General features: G+C 40.7%; 2 protein-coding genes across 3 annotated transcripts; both read left to right on the top strand.

Annotated features, from left to right (window-relative positions):
- Positions 1 to 2,276: 2,276 nt before the first annotated feature.
- cyp24a1 (cytochrome P450, family 24, subfamily A, polypeptide 1) lies at positions 2,277 to 10,765 on the top strand. 2 transcript variants are annotated; one of them, XM_077726972.1, is made up of 13 exons: positions 2,277 to 2,443; positions 4,894 to 5,212; positions 5,278 to 5,468; positions 6,133 to 6,226; positions 6,297 to 6,390; positions 6,465 to 6,556; positions 7,235 to 7,346; positions 7,873 to 8,018; positions 8,464 to 8,630; positions 9,253 to 9,331; positions 9,918 to 10,115; positions 10,194 to 10,314; positions 10,402 to 10,765. In XM_077726972.1, the coding sequence occupies exons 1-12, from the start codon at positions 2,403 to 2,405 to the stop codon at positions 10,302 to 10,304; spliced, it is 1,644 nt and encodes a 547-aa protein (XP_077583098.1). In that variant the 5' UTR covers positions 2,277 to 2,402; the 3' UTR covers positions 10,305 to 10,314; positions 10,402 to 10,765. The 2 variants fall into 2 exon arrangements, with proteins under 2 accessions (XP_077583098.1, XP_077583097.1); XM_077726971.1 differs by having other exon boundaries at positions 10,194 to 10,432.
- A 1,360-nt stretch (positions 10,766 to 12,125) lies between these two features.
- LOC144203150 (nuclear factor of activated T-cells, cytoplasmic 2-like) lies at positions 12,126 to 18,677 on the top strand. Its single transcript, XM_077726458.1, has 12 exons — positions 12,126 to 12,290; positions 12,548 to 13,198; positions 13,280 to 13,439; positions 13,512 to 13,683; positions 13,994 to 14,196; positions 14,568 to 14,740; positions 14,899 to 15,039; positions 15,649 to 15,704; positions 15,769 to 15,901; positions 15,981 to 16,526; positions 17,081 to 17,544; positions 17,730 to 18,677. The coding sequence occupies exons 1-11, from the start codon at positions 12,191 to 12,193 to the stop codon at positions 17,155 to 17,157; spliced, it is 2,412 nt and encodes an 803-aa protein (XP_077582584.1). The 5' UTR covers positions 12,126 to 12,190; the 3' UTR covers positions 17,158 to 17,544; positions 17,730 to 18,677.
- The last annotated feature ends 182 nt before the right edge of the window (positions 18,678 to 18,859 follow it).

Below are 18,859 nucleotides of genomic sequence, written 5' to 3'. Positions count from 1 at the left end.
CTGACCTGTCAGTCAATTTGGACAGAGGTCGAGTCATCGAGTTTGCGTGCACGAGAAGGTCAGTAGGGCCTCCTATCTGGAACGCGCGCTCACTTATCGGATCCAACCTATCAGCCTGTGAAGAAAGCACAAAACAGGATTCGATCAAAAATAATCACAGACATCATCAAGAGCACATGTCAAACTTAAGGAAAGCTTTGAGATATGAACAGTCCAATTGTTTTCTCCTCAAATGGATTTTCTAGCTTTGTTTGGGAAACAAAACAAAAAATGTACAAAAAATGAAGCTATGCTTAAAGGAATCACAAAGCCTTTCCCTAAAAAAATCAGTTTCTAAAAGAATGAACAATAGAATATGACATCAAAATGTCAATGCATTCAAGTCCTTGATTAACCTCTAGTCACACTCAAATTTGTGCAGGAAGTGGCTGCTGCGGGCAAGAAAGCCAGGTCTATCCTATCACAACCTTTGGCACCCCAACAGAGAATTAATTATCATCCTCTGAGAATAAGTACTGGTACATCACAGTTGGTGAGCAGAGAAATGGACCCATGGAGGACAAAAACGGGCAGAGATGAACACAAGGGAAAGGGGTACACTGAAAAATTATTTAATGAGCAGAAAAGTGTTTACAAAACAAACCCTTAATACAAAATTCAAGGGAGAGTATACATACAAAATCAATAACTCAAATAACATATCCAAACTCACAGGGGCACACAAGGAGTATTGGTCAGGGGCACATGTGAATAGACAGTCCGATGTTAGCATCATGATGAGTGACTTGGGATTTATATACACAGACAGGTCTTGATGAGACAATCAGAAACAGCTGGGTAGCACCAGAGGCAGCGAATAAAAAAGAGACATCATAGATGGAAGCTAACCAGTAAAGTCAATGGGCAATCACCAAGACATGTCATCCATGTGAAAACCCAAGAATGTTAAAAAAACAATCTAGAATATTCAAAAACCCAAGGATATTCAAAAACCCAAAGATATTCAAAAACTCAAGACTATTCCAAAACCCAAGAATATTCCAAAACCCAAGTATATTCCAAAACCCAAGAGTATTCAAAAACCTAAGAGTATTCAAAAACCCAAGAGTATTCAAAAACCTAAGAATATTCAAAAACTTACAAATGCTCAAAAACCCCAAACTGTTCAAAAACCCAAGAATATTCAAAAGCCCCAAACCAACTTTAATACTCAAATCCTCAAGTACAAAACCAATAAATGCTGCCAGGTAGGCACTGCAATCAAGGGTGCTAAGTCACTGCTTTTGGGGTAGAATGATCTCAAGAATCTTTAGAAAGTGTGAAGTCTACCAATTATGGTGAGCCTGGGCCCAGTGCCTCCTCTTTGAACTTGTCTGTTTGACAACCCAGTGCCAAAAAAAAGACCTGAAGATCAAAACCTTAAAGCCCACTGGCCAAGCAGGAATCCAGTAGCCTGGAGTTCTGGTTTCAGTTACATGGTTAACTTTGAAAGCAAAACTACATATGCACCACCTCCACATTCTCCTCAATAATATGGTCTTCAATCAGATACCGCAGTTCACATTTGTCACTGCCATCAGTCTATTTTTTCCATCATTCAACAACAAGATTGAGAGAATACATCAGGAAATGCACATGGCTCTTCAGTGTATAATATCTAAGAATCTATTGTGTGAATCATTTTTTTAGTGAGTGGGATCCAAAAAGTTGGCAACCACGTTCACTGGCCAGTTCCAGTTTTTATTGGGAATTTTCACATTGAGGGGCTCTGTCATAGTGAATCATAAAAGCCAATCGTTCTGTCATCTACAGTCACAGTCAATCCTTTTTTAAAAAAATTCATATTGGCAGTTTTATATGCGACCCAGTGATACACGATCATCCATGAAAGATGCAAGAACCTAATTGTCCGAATCTCTCCGCCCTCTTTCTCCAACCATAAAGTTTGCCATATCACATTTGCCCAGTAGCCCCAGCTCTCTGCTTCACACCAGGACTTCTGCTTCAGCAAATTTGTCTGCCAATCCCTGTGGCTGTCGGCTACCTTGCGCCCAAAAACAATGTGAGTTCCCAGAATGCTTTTTGGTCATTTTGAATCAGACAATAATTCAATGGGAGTAAACTTGAGCTGCAATAATGTGATTTATCGAACATTAAAAAACTTTATGGTCCAAAACAAATTGCCAATTTAGAAAAATTTGGCACTTCTTCACAATAAAATGTATTGTTTTGCATCCTGTCTTTGAAGTGTTTGGCCAAGGATGATAGTCCAGTCATGTGGCTTTGGTTTTTATTCGCTAATCTTCATCACCACCAATAGCGTCTTGGGATTCTGGAGGACTTGGACACAGACTACAAAACTTGAAAGAAGATCTTGAACCCGCAAATCCTGAACATTCAAGATGGGAGTCAACAAACCATTCTGGATGTGGCTGTGTTTCAGGTCAGTTTGCATGCAAGTATTTTCTATCATCTGTGGTGATTCATGTGTCTCACTAAACCTTCTGTTATGAAACAATTTTTGGGATTGCACAACTTCGGCATCTGACAAAAACAGTGTGAGTTTAGATAAAAACAGGACCACACGTTTCCTATGATAAAGCCTCATTAGTTACTCATTGTGTTCAAGGTCAGCACAGAGGCTATTGCGTAGTCTGTGTTTGCCTGTGTAGAACAGGCCTAGAAAACATGTTGTTTTCTCTCAACATGTGCCAGCTGTCCATGACATTGCCAGAGTTACCTCAAGTTCAGGAGTGGAAATGCGACCCGGGGCCACAGAGGTTCTGGTGCCGGCTTAACGGGCCGTCCAGCTCGTTTTTGCTCAATTGGCTCATAAAAGGGCATAACGAGAGAGTTGTCTTTTTACAATGTTCTTTTTCAACGGACTGTACCGCATATAAAACGTGTTTGGAATGTGTCATAACAAGAATCAAAGAGCAGAATCCTGGAATGACCAATGCGTGAAATTTTGTAGATTTGAAAAAGCTTTTTTTTTTTATTAATATGACATTTTCCCAGCAGCCAAGTGGTTAGCGTGTCGGCCTCAGATCTGGGGTTGAGAGTTCAATCCCAGGTTAGTCTAAAGTTCTAAACTGTAAGTTTACAGTTTTTCTCTCAGTTCATACATTGTATGCTGATTGAACAATCTAAGTTGCCCATAGGTAGTGTGAATGGTCATCCATTTGATTGAGCCCTGTGATTGGCCAGCCACCAATTTAAGATGTTCCCCGCCTGGTGCTCGTTGTCCCACATTAGAATTTATTTTTCTAAAATTCATGTTTTTTTTGTAAAGATTAATACAAAAGCCTACTAAATACTAAGAAATTGGCCAATGTTAATTTTCTATCATCCACCTGTTCCTCCTTTTCATTTTCTCTTTGATTAAATTATAATGTGGTCAATATTTTACCATAAAAACACTTTAAAAATATGTCCTCTTCCAACCTGCCTCCACACATGCCTTTTCTCAACAAAATCCCACTAATTTCTGTTTATGTAAAGTGTGATTATGACTATTCATGCACTTGGAACTAATTGTTCTGATTCCAAACTTAGAGGTAAGGCTGATTTAGCTTAAAGTATAAAAGCGATTACTGTTTTCACTCGGATAATCTGAACTAAGCCAATTGCTGTCATGCTTTTGCTGCATATTGAGTTCATTCGTGCAAAAGTGTGTACATACATAGCATGGAGCACGTATGACTAATGCTCAAAGTGTCAAAAGTATTTCTTCAACTGTATTTTTCCAATCCCGACCATGTGCTCCCCCACCATCACATTCTTATGAGGGTGATTCATGAATACTGTGTGTGTGTGGGATTGACTTATGTGAACAGTGTGTAGTATCCGTCTGACAAAATAGCAATAATATGTAGGGATGAATTGCAAGTAGCTTATTTTTTTGTAATCGAGGCCAGTACTATACATTAAAAATAATTGGGCATCAATGGAAACCAACGAGGTAACTGGGCGCATAACTTAAAGTATATTGTGGAGTTGGGGAGAAGAAACATTTGCAATAATTTCGCAATGTACTCGATGTCCAAATTATTGCAATTTGGTTTCACATTTTGGTGAGATTTCTTTTAGATTTTAGATTTTAAGATATTAAGTTTCTTAATTTTTCAACTTCTCACAATCCCACGATATTGTAGTGTGACTTTAAATTAGTGAAATATTATATTGTATATTTAGGATAACTATGATATTTTTTAAGATGTTTTTTATAAACAATAAAATACTTAAAAGTATGACAAATGCTATCTGACAAAATTATGCCTGTTTTAAAGTGTTTCTGTTAAAATCACCTATTCAATGAAATAATACATTTAAGATGGGCGTAAAAATATCCAAAAGTGGGAGTGTCGTGAAATAAATGTGTTAGCATTATTGTGAGTTGTTTAAAAAGTTGGGCTTAAATTCCTCTTCTGACAAACACACCACGTTCCCATCCAAGTCTCCAATATTTGCATGACAAGCGTGCGTAGTAACATTCTCTCTGCCAAAGTTTCCTCGCTCCCCACTCCGCACGAACCGCGTCACCTCCACAGCACTTTGTTTATTTACGAAGCCATACAGGGCGAAGGGAGGGGATGGGGGAGGAGGAAAATGGTCGGGGGGGCTGTATGGGGGGGAACTTCCGCGGTCTATCCGAGGCCATAGACTCTCCTCTCACCGTGGATCCATAAATGAACGGTGGGCTCGACGGCCACACCATGGCGCACCGGCCCCTGATTGGCTCGGTGCGAGATCGGAATAAACCCACTCGGCGTATATATGCGGTGGTGAGGTGTGTGAGGCTTCCAGGAAAGCGAGCGAAGCCTCTCTCTTGGAAAAGAAAAGTCTTTCAGAAGAACGACAAGAAAAGCCACACCATTCTCCTCTTCTCTATAGGCCAGGCCAAAAAACCTGGAGGAGGATGAGGGCTCAAATCCAAAAAGTGCCACAGATGGTGGGGCTGCTGAAGAAGAAGATGGTGGGTCAGCAGCACTTGAAGCCCACATCCTCGGTCTGCGCCCTGGAGGAGAAGGATGCTGCGGAGCCTGCGCAGTGCCCGCACGCCGCTGCCTCCTCCTCCTCTTCCTCCTCCTCCTTCCCCTGCTCAGGGCTGCGTGGCCTGGATGCCATTCCTGGACCGACCAGCTGGCCCTTGGTCGGGAGTTTGGTGGAGCTCCTGCGCAGAGGAGGGCTCACGAGACAACACGATGCGCTGGTACGCTCTGATCATGTTGTTTTTTTTTTTCTTGAATTCTGGCTCACGCACGTCTTCCCCTCAAGGTGGATTACCACAAGAAATTCGGGAAGATCTTCCGAATGAAGCTGGGCTCCTTCGAGTCGGTGCACATCAACTCGCCTAGCTTCGTGGAGGTGCTCTACCGCAAGGAGGCGGTGCACCCAAAGAGGCTGGAGATAAAACCCTGGAAAGCCTACAGGGACATGAGGAAAGAAGAGTATGGGCTTCTTCTTCTGTGAGTTTTTACTTTACTTTAAAAAGTCTAAGAAGTCAGACATAATTGATGACATGCTCGTAATGGACTATTTTTGCGCATTTTAAAGTGATGTAAATTATTATAATCGGGGTATGTTTTATTTGATTTTTTTTTCTTTTAAAGACGAATGTATAAAACGGAATGCATAACATATAAATATAAATACAAACAGAAATATTCATGCTAGGAACCAAATTAGTACTCTTAAGTTGATTTATTTTGTATTGGAGTCATATTCACTATTAATGGGTGATCTGTTTAGGGTTAACTAGTTTTTTAGTTTTCCTTATATTAATGGTGAAGTTGAAAAAATGATTTTAATTAACTTAGATGATCAAGTTTGGAGATCAGACCTAAATTTCTAAGTTGTAAACTGAACTTGAAAGGATACACTTGAGTGTTTAGCTCAGTTGTCTGCAAGGAGAATATTTGTGTACATGTTGCTTACATTTTAATACAATATACTTAAAATGTTGAGAGAATAGGCATAATACATATGTGAAATGTTAAGTTCTAATCGTGAGCTTGTTTCAAAACATTAAATTTAAATAATTATTTGACTTATGCATTTATATTTTGAACAATGTGGGGTTCATATTTTTAACCAAATGAGCCCTCAAAAATGTTATTTTAATAATTACAGGGAGGGTAAAAAATGGCAGAGGGTGAGAAGTGTCTTCCAACAGAAGCTAATGAAGCCGACCGAGGTGGTGAAGTTGGAAAATAGAATTAATGAGGTGAGATGGTTTTTTAAAGGAATATTTTAAGTCATGAAGTGTGAAAATAATAAGACATTGTTTGCAACAGGTGATGGCTGAATTTGTGGGCCGACTTGGACAAATCAATGTAGATGGGAAGGTTGAAGACTTGTACTTTGAACTTAACAAGTGGTCTTTTGAGAGTAAGTTGTATTTTGATTGATATTTTTCCCCTCGTCATTTTTTTAAATCCTGGAAATGTCATTTTTGTCTCCAGCTATTTGTTTGGTGCTCTACGACAAACGTTTTGGTCTTCTGCAAGAGAACGTACACGAGGATGCCATGGACTTCATCATTGCTGTAAAAACGGTGAGTGCACTTATTTTTTTCAACAAAAATCAGACTTTTGTCTAAAAGATGTGAAAATTGAAAAAGGATAAGTTCATTCCTGTATTCTAAAATGATTGTCCATCACTAAACTAATTGGATGATAAACAAACAAGTTTCAAGCGTCTCAGGAAAAAAAACCTCAATTATCGTGAATTCACTTTCCCTGCTATTAATTATAAATTTGATATATTTTAAATCATGATGTGAAATCAGTGTTGCAGCTACTCGTACTACTAGGACCCGGCACTGAAGAAGAAAGGAAAAAGGGTCATAATAGGGGTGATTCTACTTTGCAATTTTTCAAATTTTGCGGCAATATCTGGTCTACATCAACTGCAATATTCGAGGGATTACTGTAGATTTTTTCTTAAAAAATCCAGTGAACGTAAGTGCAGATCCTGTAGATGGCAGTATTCCCTATTTTCTTCTAAGCAACGTTAACACCACTCGAGTATAGTGGCGCTTCCAGTAATGATAAACACGGGAGAATGACATCCACGTGTCCGGCGACTGGGTTCGTCTGGTTCACTTGCGTTGAGGTTAGCTAAACAGCCGCCAGTGAACCAGTAAAGCCGGTTACCGGGGCAAACCAATACCATCAATGTACTATCAGGGAAAGAAATAATTGGATGAACAAACTTGTTTCCCCATTCTCAGATGATGGGCACGTTTGGCACGATGATGGTCACGCCCGTGGAGCTCCACAAGATCGTCAACACTAAAATTTGGCGGGATCACACTGATGCTTGGGACCGTATTTTCTGTACAGGTATGTGAAATTGGTGACAAGTCAGTGCCCCAACGTGAAAAGATAAAGATGTACATTTCGCGCAAATCATGGAAATTCAAAGTAAAGTTCGACGACTCAATCCTTATTGATGCCATTTGGACTAAAAATCCAAAACTGCCTCCAAAAGCTGAAAATCACTTGAAAGAACAAATTCCCTTGGTTGACTTCATCCCTTCAATTTTTGTTAGTGCAATTTCTGTCATAAAAACGCCAAATTTTACCAACACTGTAAAGATGTCCCTCTGAGATCAGGTGACGATCAAGTACATTTAAACTAGCCTATTTGGTGTGTCCTTGTGTGAACGACAGCCAGAGTTGTAGTAAACTGTAACCCGCTAGAGGACAAACTTGCCAAATATTTGTAGTAACGGCAGCGAAGGGGTCGATGGGGACACTGTGCTCAGAAGTATTGCGGACAAGAACACCAGTTATTTCCTGCAAATAACGCCGAGTACTACTTTAGCCTTGACTATTTATGATTTTTGTTTTATTTGTCTCTCCACAGCCAAAGCCTGCATCGACAAGCGGTTGGAGTCCAACCATACCATAGCGCCGGACGACTTAATCGGTGACATCTTGCAAAGCAGCAACCTCACCCAGAGGGAATTGTATGCCACCCTTGCCGAGCTACAGATCGGTGGCGTGGAAACGGTGAGCTTTTAGGGAAAATGGCCATCTCATTTTCTGAACAAACGGCCACTCATGCTCACACTCATACCTAGGGGCAATTTAGAGTGTCCAATAAGCCTACCATGCAGGTCTTTGAAGTGTGTGGGGGGGGGACTGGAGTACCCAGAGAAAACCCACGCAGGCCCTGGAGGACCTGCAAACTCCACACAGATGGACTGACCTGGATTTGAACCCAGGTCCCTTAGTGTGAGGCAGATGTGCTAAAATAAAGAAATATATATATTCAAAAAATGGGCTGAAATTAATCTTAGCTCCAAAAGAAACAGGTGCTACAGTTACTGTTCCGTGAGGATGGAACAGAAGGGCAACCTGAAGCATTTGGGGACCCCATGCAGGAAAGCAATTCAAGGAGAAGCTTCAATGTGGTGCCAAGTCTCACTCGTATTTCCTTCCTTCCTTCTTTCAGACTGCCAACAGCATGTTATGGGCTATTTTCAACCTGTCGCGCAACCCTGCCACCCAGAGGGAGCTGCTGAGTGAGATCACAAGAGTGGTGCCCCCTGAGCAAAAGCCGTGCGGGGAACATCTGAAGAGCATGCCCTACCTCAAAGCCTGCGTGAAAGAGTCTATGAGGTAGGATTTTTATATTAAAAAATAATTAAATAGAAAAATACAGTCATCATTAAACTCTCACCTCAAAAACTTTCACTTCAAGATTTGCATCTTTAAGTTATGTTTTCGTAAGAAGACCCATCATAATCACTGGGAATTAAGTTAAAAAAATATATTTTTTTACGGGCACCAGTTGGGGGACAACACCCTGACACGGTGGCCAGCCAATCGCAGGGCACCAGAAGAGGGGCAACCATTCACGTTCACACTCCTAACTAGGAGCAATTTAGTCCTATTTGGCAACGAGCCAACATTCGTGACAGTACCACGAAGATTAAACCAGCGAAAATGTCTGCCGCGCATGACCACGGCTGGCGAAAACAATCTCCGTGAGATACAGGGCCTGGCCCTTTTCTCCCTGTGTGGTCAAAAGTCGTCGACCGTGTTATTGAAGGTTCCTAAGCGAATCACGCAGGGAATGTATATTGACCTCTGACTGGAGATTATAGCGCCGCCGGCCACTGTATGGAAAAAATGACCGTGTGTTTTAGCTCACGTTAAACAGCTTAGACATGCTACATTAGACCTTCATGAGGCCCGATTCCCATGCGTGTTTAATTTTTTTATTTTCTCCATCTTACAGGTTAACGCCATCTGTTCCGTTCACCAGCCGGACCCTTGACAAAGACACTGTGTTGGGAGATTATGCCATTCCCAAAGGAGTAAGTGCTTTATGCCATACACATGACATGAGTAGATTACACATATTTACATTTGAAATGTATAGACTAGGCATGTACATTTGTTTTGAAGGCATGGATGAGAATTGAGCAGTCGGATAGGCTGAATGTTTTTGAATTGTGACCTAAATGACTATCAATCACAAAGACACTTTAAATGATATATCAATATTTGTGATGCAGAGCAGCCAGATGTCAAAAATCATACCTCGTATTGAGTAAAGAGAATTTTTCTCAGTGGCATTTAACATTGAGGTGTGTAAAAATAAAGTTCAATAATCTAATTTTTGATATGATTGAGATGGCTATTATTAATTTTAATATTATCATTTTCCTTTTTTCAACAGTTAGCAAATAAATAAAAACTTAAATTTAAACATAATTGAACATTTTGAAAAGGCGCAGAACTTCTTTAGAGCAACATTGCATTTTAAAATGAAACATGTTAAGCTACAGCTGTGAGCCAAAAACCAAAACATTCAACTTTTTTTACCCCATTTAAATTGCTGACAACAAAAAACATTGCTTGATTCTTACTGTCCACTCACTATGCCTTTTCTCCCTCCAGACCATCCTAATGATCAACAGCCACGCCATCAGCGGCAACGAGGAGTACTTCGACGACAGCAAAAGCTACAAGCCCGAACGATGGCTGCGTGAGAACAACGTGGTCAACCCCTTCTCCCACGTGCCATTCGGCATCGGCAAGAGGATGTGCATCGGCCGTCGGCTAGCTGAACTACAGATTCATTTGGCACTCTGCTGGGTAAGCCACTATCCGATTGGCTACAAGCTGAGAGAAAAACGACGTTGACTCTTGCTCACCAATTTTCTTTCCCCTTAGTTGGTCCGAGATTATGAGATTGTGGCAACGGACCAGGAGCCACTTGAAGTGATCCACTCAGGATTGTTGATTCCTAATCGAGAACTACCAGTGGCCTTCATCAAGAGATGAGGGCTAAGCGGTGAGAAAACAAATTCCCTATCACGTTCGATTTCACCTGGTGCTGTTATATTCTGCACTTTGCTGAATCCCTGACCTCCTATTTCAGATGCCGAACTCCTCCAAATGCAAAACAAAAACCAGTACCCCTACCGGACCACTGACTCCCTATATTGCTGCTCTGTAAATAGACCTAGATTTGCTAAACATGTAATCACGCCATGAATACCTCAAACTTATTTAAAGCTATTACTCAAGACTGTTGATGGCTGAAATACCATTTATGTACAATTTTTAGGCAGCTGTCTTTTAATCTTCTGAACTTTTATGTAGATTTACTAAACTAGAACCATATGATATGGACATGTTTTATCTTTTTTTTGTGTAGATGTGCTATTAAACTTTACATTGTTATACTTAAATGTATTTTATTTCCACGAATAAAGTCATGAATAAAAACACTTTTGATTGAAGTGAAAGTTTCTGATGTGAGTGTTTATCCCCCCCCCCCTGAAATAATAATGAAAATATTTCGTGTTAGCCATTATGTTTTACATGAGTAGAAATGTATCACTTGCAGTCAAAATGGATACATTTTCATCGTTGTAATTGGTAGTAAATTAGAAAAGGTTAAATGAGGCAAAATAGCCTGAATGGGTTTATATATTCTGAAGTATGTTTGTCATAATAACCAAATCCTTTTAGGAGACTGATCTTTGATCCTGTTAGAAGCCATTTGAAAGCTTGGTTAAGTGTGAAATGTACTGCAGACAAGAAGGCCCAATGTTCATGTGTACGTCGTGCTAGTCTTAATCCAGGGTTTGTAAAATAAGGTTAACAAATCCCTTAAGGGGAATTGTGTGTTAATTTTAATAAGAGGTTTATGTTTAGACACTGTAAAAGAAAGTTATGCGATTTCAAGAGCAAATAAGGTTAAGTGCCGAGGCAAGTTTCAACATTTACATTCAAGAACCTATTTACATATCTTGGTTAAAATAGAAAAATACACTAACTGCTAATATAAAAGAAATAATTAAAAAAATAGCATGTCAGCCTCACAGTTCTCCCCAGGCTTGTGTGGGTTATCTCTGGGTACTCCAGTTTCCTCCCAAGTTCCAAAAACATGAATGGTAGGCTGGTGGAATTCTCTAAACTACCCCTAGGTATGAGTACAAGTGTAAATGGTGTAAATGGCCACCAATTCAGGTTGTCCCCCACTTTTTTTAAAATCCAAAAGTATAGTATAAGACCCTTAAACTTGGAAAAAATAAATAATACTGAAACTGTTCCCCCTACTTTTGTACCTTTCAATGAAAACAAATGAAGAAAAATAATGTTTACTGTTACTACATTAAGTGAAAAGGTTTATTTTCAGAATGGTTTTATCTATCCACTATCATGTAAACTGCCAATTCAAATAATTTTGAGTTTGGCAGCCATGGAAAAGCTACAATTGGGGAGTGAAATATTGAAAGAAAGGGTACAATGCTGTTCTCTAGTGGTCACATATAGCTCCACTGTACTAATTTATTTATTGACAAAATTCCAAATCAAAAAAAGTCACTTCTGCCCTATTATGTACCACATTCATTACCACCATCATTGAAGATCTGTTTTTGATAACAAAATGTGCTAATCAAATCAGTCAAAATGAAAAGTGCAAACAACCACACAACCAACCACACACACAACCAACCACACACACAACCAACCACACACAAACACACACACACACACACACACACATTCAGACACACAATCATACACACACTAGAGGCAGAGACAGGAAGTTTGCAGTTTGGGTTAAGCAACTCACCAAAACTATAACACACATCTCGCACCTCACATATTTGTTGACGTTGAGAGCAAACATTGTTTGGAAATAATAACATCGCAGGATGGAAATGGCGTCCGACACCAGCCAGGAAGACTTTGCCTTTTCAGACTTGTTCATTGATAATTCACCAGGAGGTGACTTTTCTTCTCATTTTATACCAGGTGAGCAATGACGTATAATAGTGTTGTATTAGAAAATAATTCATAATAGTAGTATTACAAATTTTACCAAGTATAATAAAATTAGTGTGTATAATTATTTACATCTTAATTAAATCTTTTATTTCCATTCTTTGACTTTAAAATCAGGGAAGAAATTATTTTTACCTTACCCACAATGCAGTACATATTAAATAATAACAGGATAATCTTCTACATGCATCTAACAATCCATCCTCCATGATGAATTATAATGCCAGATGATACCGAGCACCCGGTGCAGCTGGAAGTGAAACATCACACGACATTGGATAGAGATGCACCATTGCATGGACTAGCGGAAGATAGCTCACTGAAAGCAATCTTTGACTCCACATATTTGACCACGGCACCAAGGAGCATCCCAGCCGCCAGTCCCAGGATTGAAATCACTCCATCGGGGGACTCGCTGGCATCTGAAACCTTGCATCTGAGCCCTGGCTCCAAATCCCTGGGAGCCTATCGGGAGTGTGTAAGCCCCGCAAGTAGCAACTCTTCCACAGGCTGGCTGACAGATGGATGCTCTCTATCTGCTTCCCCATGTATCTCTCCTTCCAACAGAGGTTCCACAGAGTTGTCCACCTTAGATCTCTGCCCCTTCCTCCAGAAAATCCAAACATCTTCTGCCAACTCCTCCCCGTCTAACAGTTTTAGTGATGAGCTATTTCTCCTGCCTCAGCAACAGGTCAACCCTTCCACGCAGGTCCACAGGCGCTCCCGCTCAGTGTCGCCACAAGGTAAGCGGGCCTACGACCAGGTCCTCCCTTGTCCAGGTGGCACTCCTGTCAAACAACGCTCCCGGAGTCCAAGCCCTATCCCCTCATCCAACAATTTCCTGAGCTCTTACCCCCTCCACCAGGTTCAGGCTCCAGGTGAGCACCATACTCAAGCAAAAGCTTCTTGGCTTAGCACTGAGGACATTGTAAGCACGGTGGTTTTATCTCAAAATGCAGTGCAAATTTCACATGGTTCAAATCCAAGGCCAAGCTGCATGTATACTGAGGGACCTGAACTAGAAAGGGTTGAAAGCAAAGGAGATGAAATCAGATCTGGAGTCTTCTGTGTCCTCCCAACTTCCTGGCCTCCTCATCCAATCCATCTTGGAGCGTTTGGGTGGGTTTCTCTTCTCTTTCGTATCTTCAAAATACCAAGTGTCCCTTCTTTTATTGTTTTTTTCTCCTAAAGAGGAACTTCCTTAGTGTCACTACCCTCTCTAGAGTGGCCACTGCCCAGCCAGTCCAGTCAGTACGAGCTAAAAATCAAGACCCAGCCAAGGTCTCACCACAGGGCTCACTACGAGACCGAAGGCAGCCGCGGACCCGTCAAGACGACGGACGGCGGGCACCCCGAAGTCCAGGTATGTTGTTTGATCAAATTTCTCATGTCTGATACTTGGACATCAAGTGAGGAGAAAGAAAAAGAAAAAGTTCACTCTCACTTCTTGTCTGTGACATTCTTTGATTAAAAAAATAAGCAGAAGCGAGATTGTACATGCACAATCACATTTCCTGTAAGACATTGTGTCTTGATTCAAATGAGGAGTAATTCAACACAGGCCGTGATCAGGACACACAATTGGCATCCCGTGTATTTGCACATTACGGTTATGTGATGAACAAAGCCACTTTTCAATCATTCAACTAAACTGCCTCTTCTCGTTTTGTCAGCTTCACGGTTATCGAGGCACGGCTCCACAGAGCCTTCAGGTCTTCATTGGGACTGCTGATGAAAAGCTAGTTAGACCGCATGCCTTCTACCAGGCTCACCGCATCACTGGAAAAACTGTGACCACTCCTAGCATGGAGAGGATGGTCAATGGGACCAAAGTGTTGGAAATCTCTCTACAGCCAAAGAACAACATGAGTGCATTGCAAGTAGAACTAAATATGTTACGTGGGAATTTCCCTGATTAAGATATCTGGTCAGAATTTATTGGAAATTGGGCGCAATCCTGTCTTTTCCAGAGTTTCGGAATTGGGTAATAAGATCAGGTATTTTATGTTTTGCTGTGGCAGTTAATGAATTAGGGTAAGAAAATGATCCATAAGTATAATGCCAAAAAATCAACCTTTTATATGATTAGAATTTTGCAGCAGCTTAGGTGGACAAAAGACATTTGGATATACTAGCACTATTTCCCCCCATGTTTGGTGATTTCTTCTTATTGATAGACGTTTAAATTTCCCGAAGGTTCAACCAGTTATACTCAAGTCACCATTAATCTTATGCTGCGTTTCCCAGGATCGACTGTGTTGGAATTCTGAAGCGACGAAATGCCGACATCGAGTTGAGGAATGGCGAGACTGACATCGGACGCAAAAACACACGCGTATGCTTGGTGTTTCGGGTTCACATACCACACCCTGGAGGCCAATTGGTGTCCCTTCAAGTTGCCTCTCATCCTATTGAATGCTGTAAGCCTGTCGCTAACGCTATTTGGGTTGATCACATCTTTAACTGATGTTGGTAGCATTTCCCCTATGAGTTTAGATCTGAACTGCATTATTAAATACAGACTCTTCCTAGACAGTTTTATTCTTAAAGATGATTTTGCCTAATTGTGTTTGTTTAGCCCAGCATTCAGCTCGAGAGATCCCCTTGGTCAAGTTGCAGAACCTGGACCAATGTTCTGCTCTCGGTGGACAAGAAATGCTCCTGACTGGCCAGAACTTCACATATGAGTCCAGAGTGGTGTTCTCGGAGAGGACACAAGGTCAGTTTCTTCAATGAGGAGACAATGTGTGATCGTAGGCCTTGTACAGTAACCACACAAAAAGTACTTTGCAATTTTACTGCGCACAAGTACCGGAAACGTGCCAACAGACGCGTGCGTTCTACAATGAAAGTAACGGAACTTCTGCAGCACATTACTACATTCACTTTGGTCTGTTCAGTGGTGCACCAAAAACATAAAAAAGCGGCACCTTATTTTTATTTCACATGTGTACTAACATGGTACTCTTGCAAATCCTCTTTTTATAACCAAAATCCCTTCAAAAATTTGAGTTTTGTCATTAATCTCTTCTGTTGTATCCCATTAGGGAGGCAAGAGTACATATATTTTCAAATGACTTCATTCAAATTACTTTTAATCACTTGTCTTCATCACTTCATGAACATCTTTACCGTTGTGTGGAGTTCAGTCAACAGGATGTGGTAAGAAAGACTAAATTTGGATTTAAAAAATAAAAAGCTAGAGCAGGTGAGTAATCATGAGGGAGCTGAACAATGAAGTCGACAAAAACTGAAAACAGATTTCATTGTTTTGGTGCATTTAAATGCTTAAATACTTTCTCTTCAACATTCCGTTCACTACTTTCAGATGGCCAGCAAATTTGGGAAGTGGAGGCAACTGTTGACCGAGAAAAAAGCCAAGCTGTGAGTTTGCTTGTAATCGCCAAAATAAGTTACTCTGATTTTCAAACGTATCTGCTCCTTGCAGAATATGTTGCTGTTTGAGGTCCCTCCATATCGAAATCAGGCCATTTGTCACCAGGCCAAAGTCAATTTCTATGTTATCAATGGGAAGAAAAAGTGCAGTAAACTTCAAAATCTCATCTACACCCCTGTGATAGGTATTTAGGTATTTATTCTAACATCATTTTGTCCACGAATGCCATACCTAATCAATCATCTTTCTTTTTGTACAACCAGCCATTAAAACCGAGCTAGTAGATGAGTGGCAGCTCAACTTTTATGATTACTGCGACGCCCAACCTGGGTCTGACATGCCGGCAAAGTCACTTCTTCATCGGTTGGAAAAGGAGAGGAATCTTCAACCATTCAGTGCGCTGGCATCAGATTCATGGGATTACCCAACAGTCTTATACCCCTCATGGGCAGGCAATCAAATCAGCCACCCAGAGCTCTACTACCCTCCAAACCAGAATTATGATCCAAATTATGCTCCTACTGTCCGTAGCGGTCTTCTTAAAGCGTCTGGCAACGTGGGTTCTGATCCCAAAATGGACAAACTGAGTCAAGTACCAAAAATCCAGTCCCATTTAACGGATAGACTTCAAAATTACGTACAAGTTGTACCATCTTTAGGCACATCACTGCCTTCGACATTCATCCAAGGTAATAATGAAGGGAGGTCGTTTACAGAGACTGACTCAGTGGAAGGTGACCAAGAAGCTCCATCACAGGAGAGGGTCACAATCAAACAGGAGGGCCTCAGCTGTGTCTATCTGGAAGACGGTGAGTGAATTTGTTCTGCTTGTAGCCAACCCATATGTCTAAAGATTACAACAAAAAAAGAGTTGTCTGATTCTTGTGGTCTAATCTGCAAACGCAAGTAGGCAGATAGCAAGAGTTTGACTGCAAATGCTCACTTGTGGTTTTCAGTTCCGTTAGCTTTCCTGTATGTCGCTCTCCCTCTCAATCATTCTTTAACTTGTAAACAAGCACTTGCAGAGGCATTGAGCGCATTGCCTGCCCCAGATCGAGCAGCAACACCATTAGAAACATTTCAATCCTACAAACTGCTCTCATTGTGGGCCAAAATATCGGTTATCTTTATTCTGGGCGCAGTAAAGGGAAATATACAGTATACATATGCAAATACAAGTAGCCAAACCGGTTCTAAACAAAGCAGCAGTGTGTGTTTTTGCATTGTCCTGTACAAAGTCCAATCACATCAAACTTTGTTTTAGTATTTGTTGTTTTTGTTCTTTAATCTTATCAATGGAGGGAATTCACACTAGCTACATTGAATTGTTTTGAATGCTTAAGTTGCTGTTTGGTGTTTGCAGTGAACGACATAATACGAAGAGAGCTGACAGACCATCACAGTGATGATGATGGAGGCCTGCGCCATCACAGACTCTAAAATGGCTAAAAGGGACAACAACAACAAATCAGGAACACGACGTAATTGAGGGAAAATACATCCCGCTCATTGCCGACATCATCAACTTCGCATTTTCTTCTTTATGTTGTCATCAGTGATTTTTAAGTCAGCTTTTACAAGTCCTTTCATGTGATTGTGATTATGTGTGTGCATTATGTATAAAGGAGTAAGTGTAAAAATCTGTACCTAATCATCAAGACATACCGAGAAGCGGTATGCTAAATACGTACACATGGAGTGTTGCAGTACTTTAATACTCTGAAATGGGCAAGCAATTTTTGTGCTTATATTCATCCTTTCATTTTGTATGAAACAGCAAGAATACGTTTGGAATTTTTGGCTACCAATCCTGTCTCAACTGTTTTGGTGGGTACTCGTGAAAAAATAGTCTTTTCTTTAAGTTAACAGTGACAAACTGGTCATCAATTTAAATAGTATTGTTTTTTTTTTTGTTATTCCAGATTAAGAAAATGCTAATCTATTCAATAAATTGTTATAATGACCTGGTATTGAATGCAAATTTTGATTTCATGTCATTCTGTCAATTGCAGAGCACCAAGAAAGCATGTATGAGTTGAGAGGTTTCGACAGGAGACTTAGAAATGGCAAAACTATCAGGCATAAAGGATGTGACATATCTCCAAAGCTCAGTGAAATAACAAACATGACATTTGAGTTTCCAAATATGCAAAGTTTTGAAAGAAAGGTTAACACAGAAGTAAAAAAAATGAAAGTCAAAGACACATGGGATGTTACGGCTGACAAACAAAAGACCAACACAAAAAAAGAGCCCATCAGAAGGTCGCCAAGACTTGTCAACGCTGCGCGAGTGAAACAAATCAAGGAAAAGTCTGGCACAAACTCAAAGGTTTACCAAAGAAAGCGGAATGTCAAAGTCCCAGCAAAGACTGCCAAGATTGCACTGCAAAAGAGGACCCAACTCAAATGTGACACAAAGCTAACGAGCCCAAGTAGGCAAAGTGTCAAAGTCAAAAGGTTGTTAGGGAAGGGTGATCTAACAAAAAACACTGAAGCAATATCTAGCCCAAAACCTAATCCCAGTTGCCCAGAGAAGAGAGTCAGAACGGTGGCAGCGACCAAGCGGAAAGTTGATTCGAGACAACATGCCACCAGAAAGAGGCCGCGAGTCGATGATGCCGTTTTGATACAGAAATGTATTCCGCCTAAATGTAGCAACATACAATCTGGAACAACCCTTAAAAGGAAACCAAAGGCAGTGTCTGCGAAGATTGAATGCACCAATGTTTTGGCAAAGACTGAGAATAAAGGCAACAAGAAAGTGTGTGTTAAGACTGAGGTTGTTAGCAAACCCAAGTGCAAATCTAGTCACATGTCTGAGAAAGCAATGCCACCTGGAGGTACTTTGGGATGCAACACAAATGATGTGCAGGGGAAGAAGGCTGGGTCAGCCAATGGAGAAACGTTACCGAAACCAAAGGCTTCTTTCTCAGAGCAGGTGAAAACCATACTCCTAAGTGAAATAAATAGAGGTAAACCGACTCTCCTTTCAGTCACATTTCCACCAAGTGATCCTTCTCCCTTCTGCTCCAGCACTGTAAATCTCAATTTGTTTCTGGACAGACACGTTTGAGACAAGATATGAGAAGTTTGCTAAGATTGGTGAAGGCGGATTCGGATCAGTCTATGCAGGTCACAGGAA

The sequence above is a fragment of the Stigmatopora nigra genome, chromosome 10, assembly GCF_051989575.1.
Source record: "Stigmatopora nigra isolate UIUO_SnigA chromosome 10, RoL_Snig_1.1, whole genome shotgun sequence".
NCBI lineage: Eukaryota > Metazoa > Chordata > Actinopteri > Syngnathiformes > Syngnathidae > Stigmatopora > Stigmatopora nigra.
The sequence above is the reverse complement of the archived record's forward strand: the minus strand, read 5'-3'. Positions and strand labels throughout refer to the sequence as shown.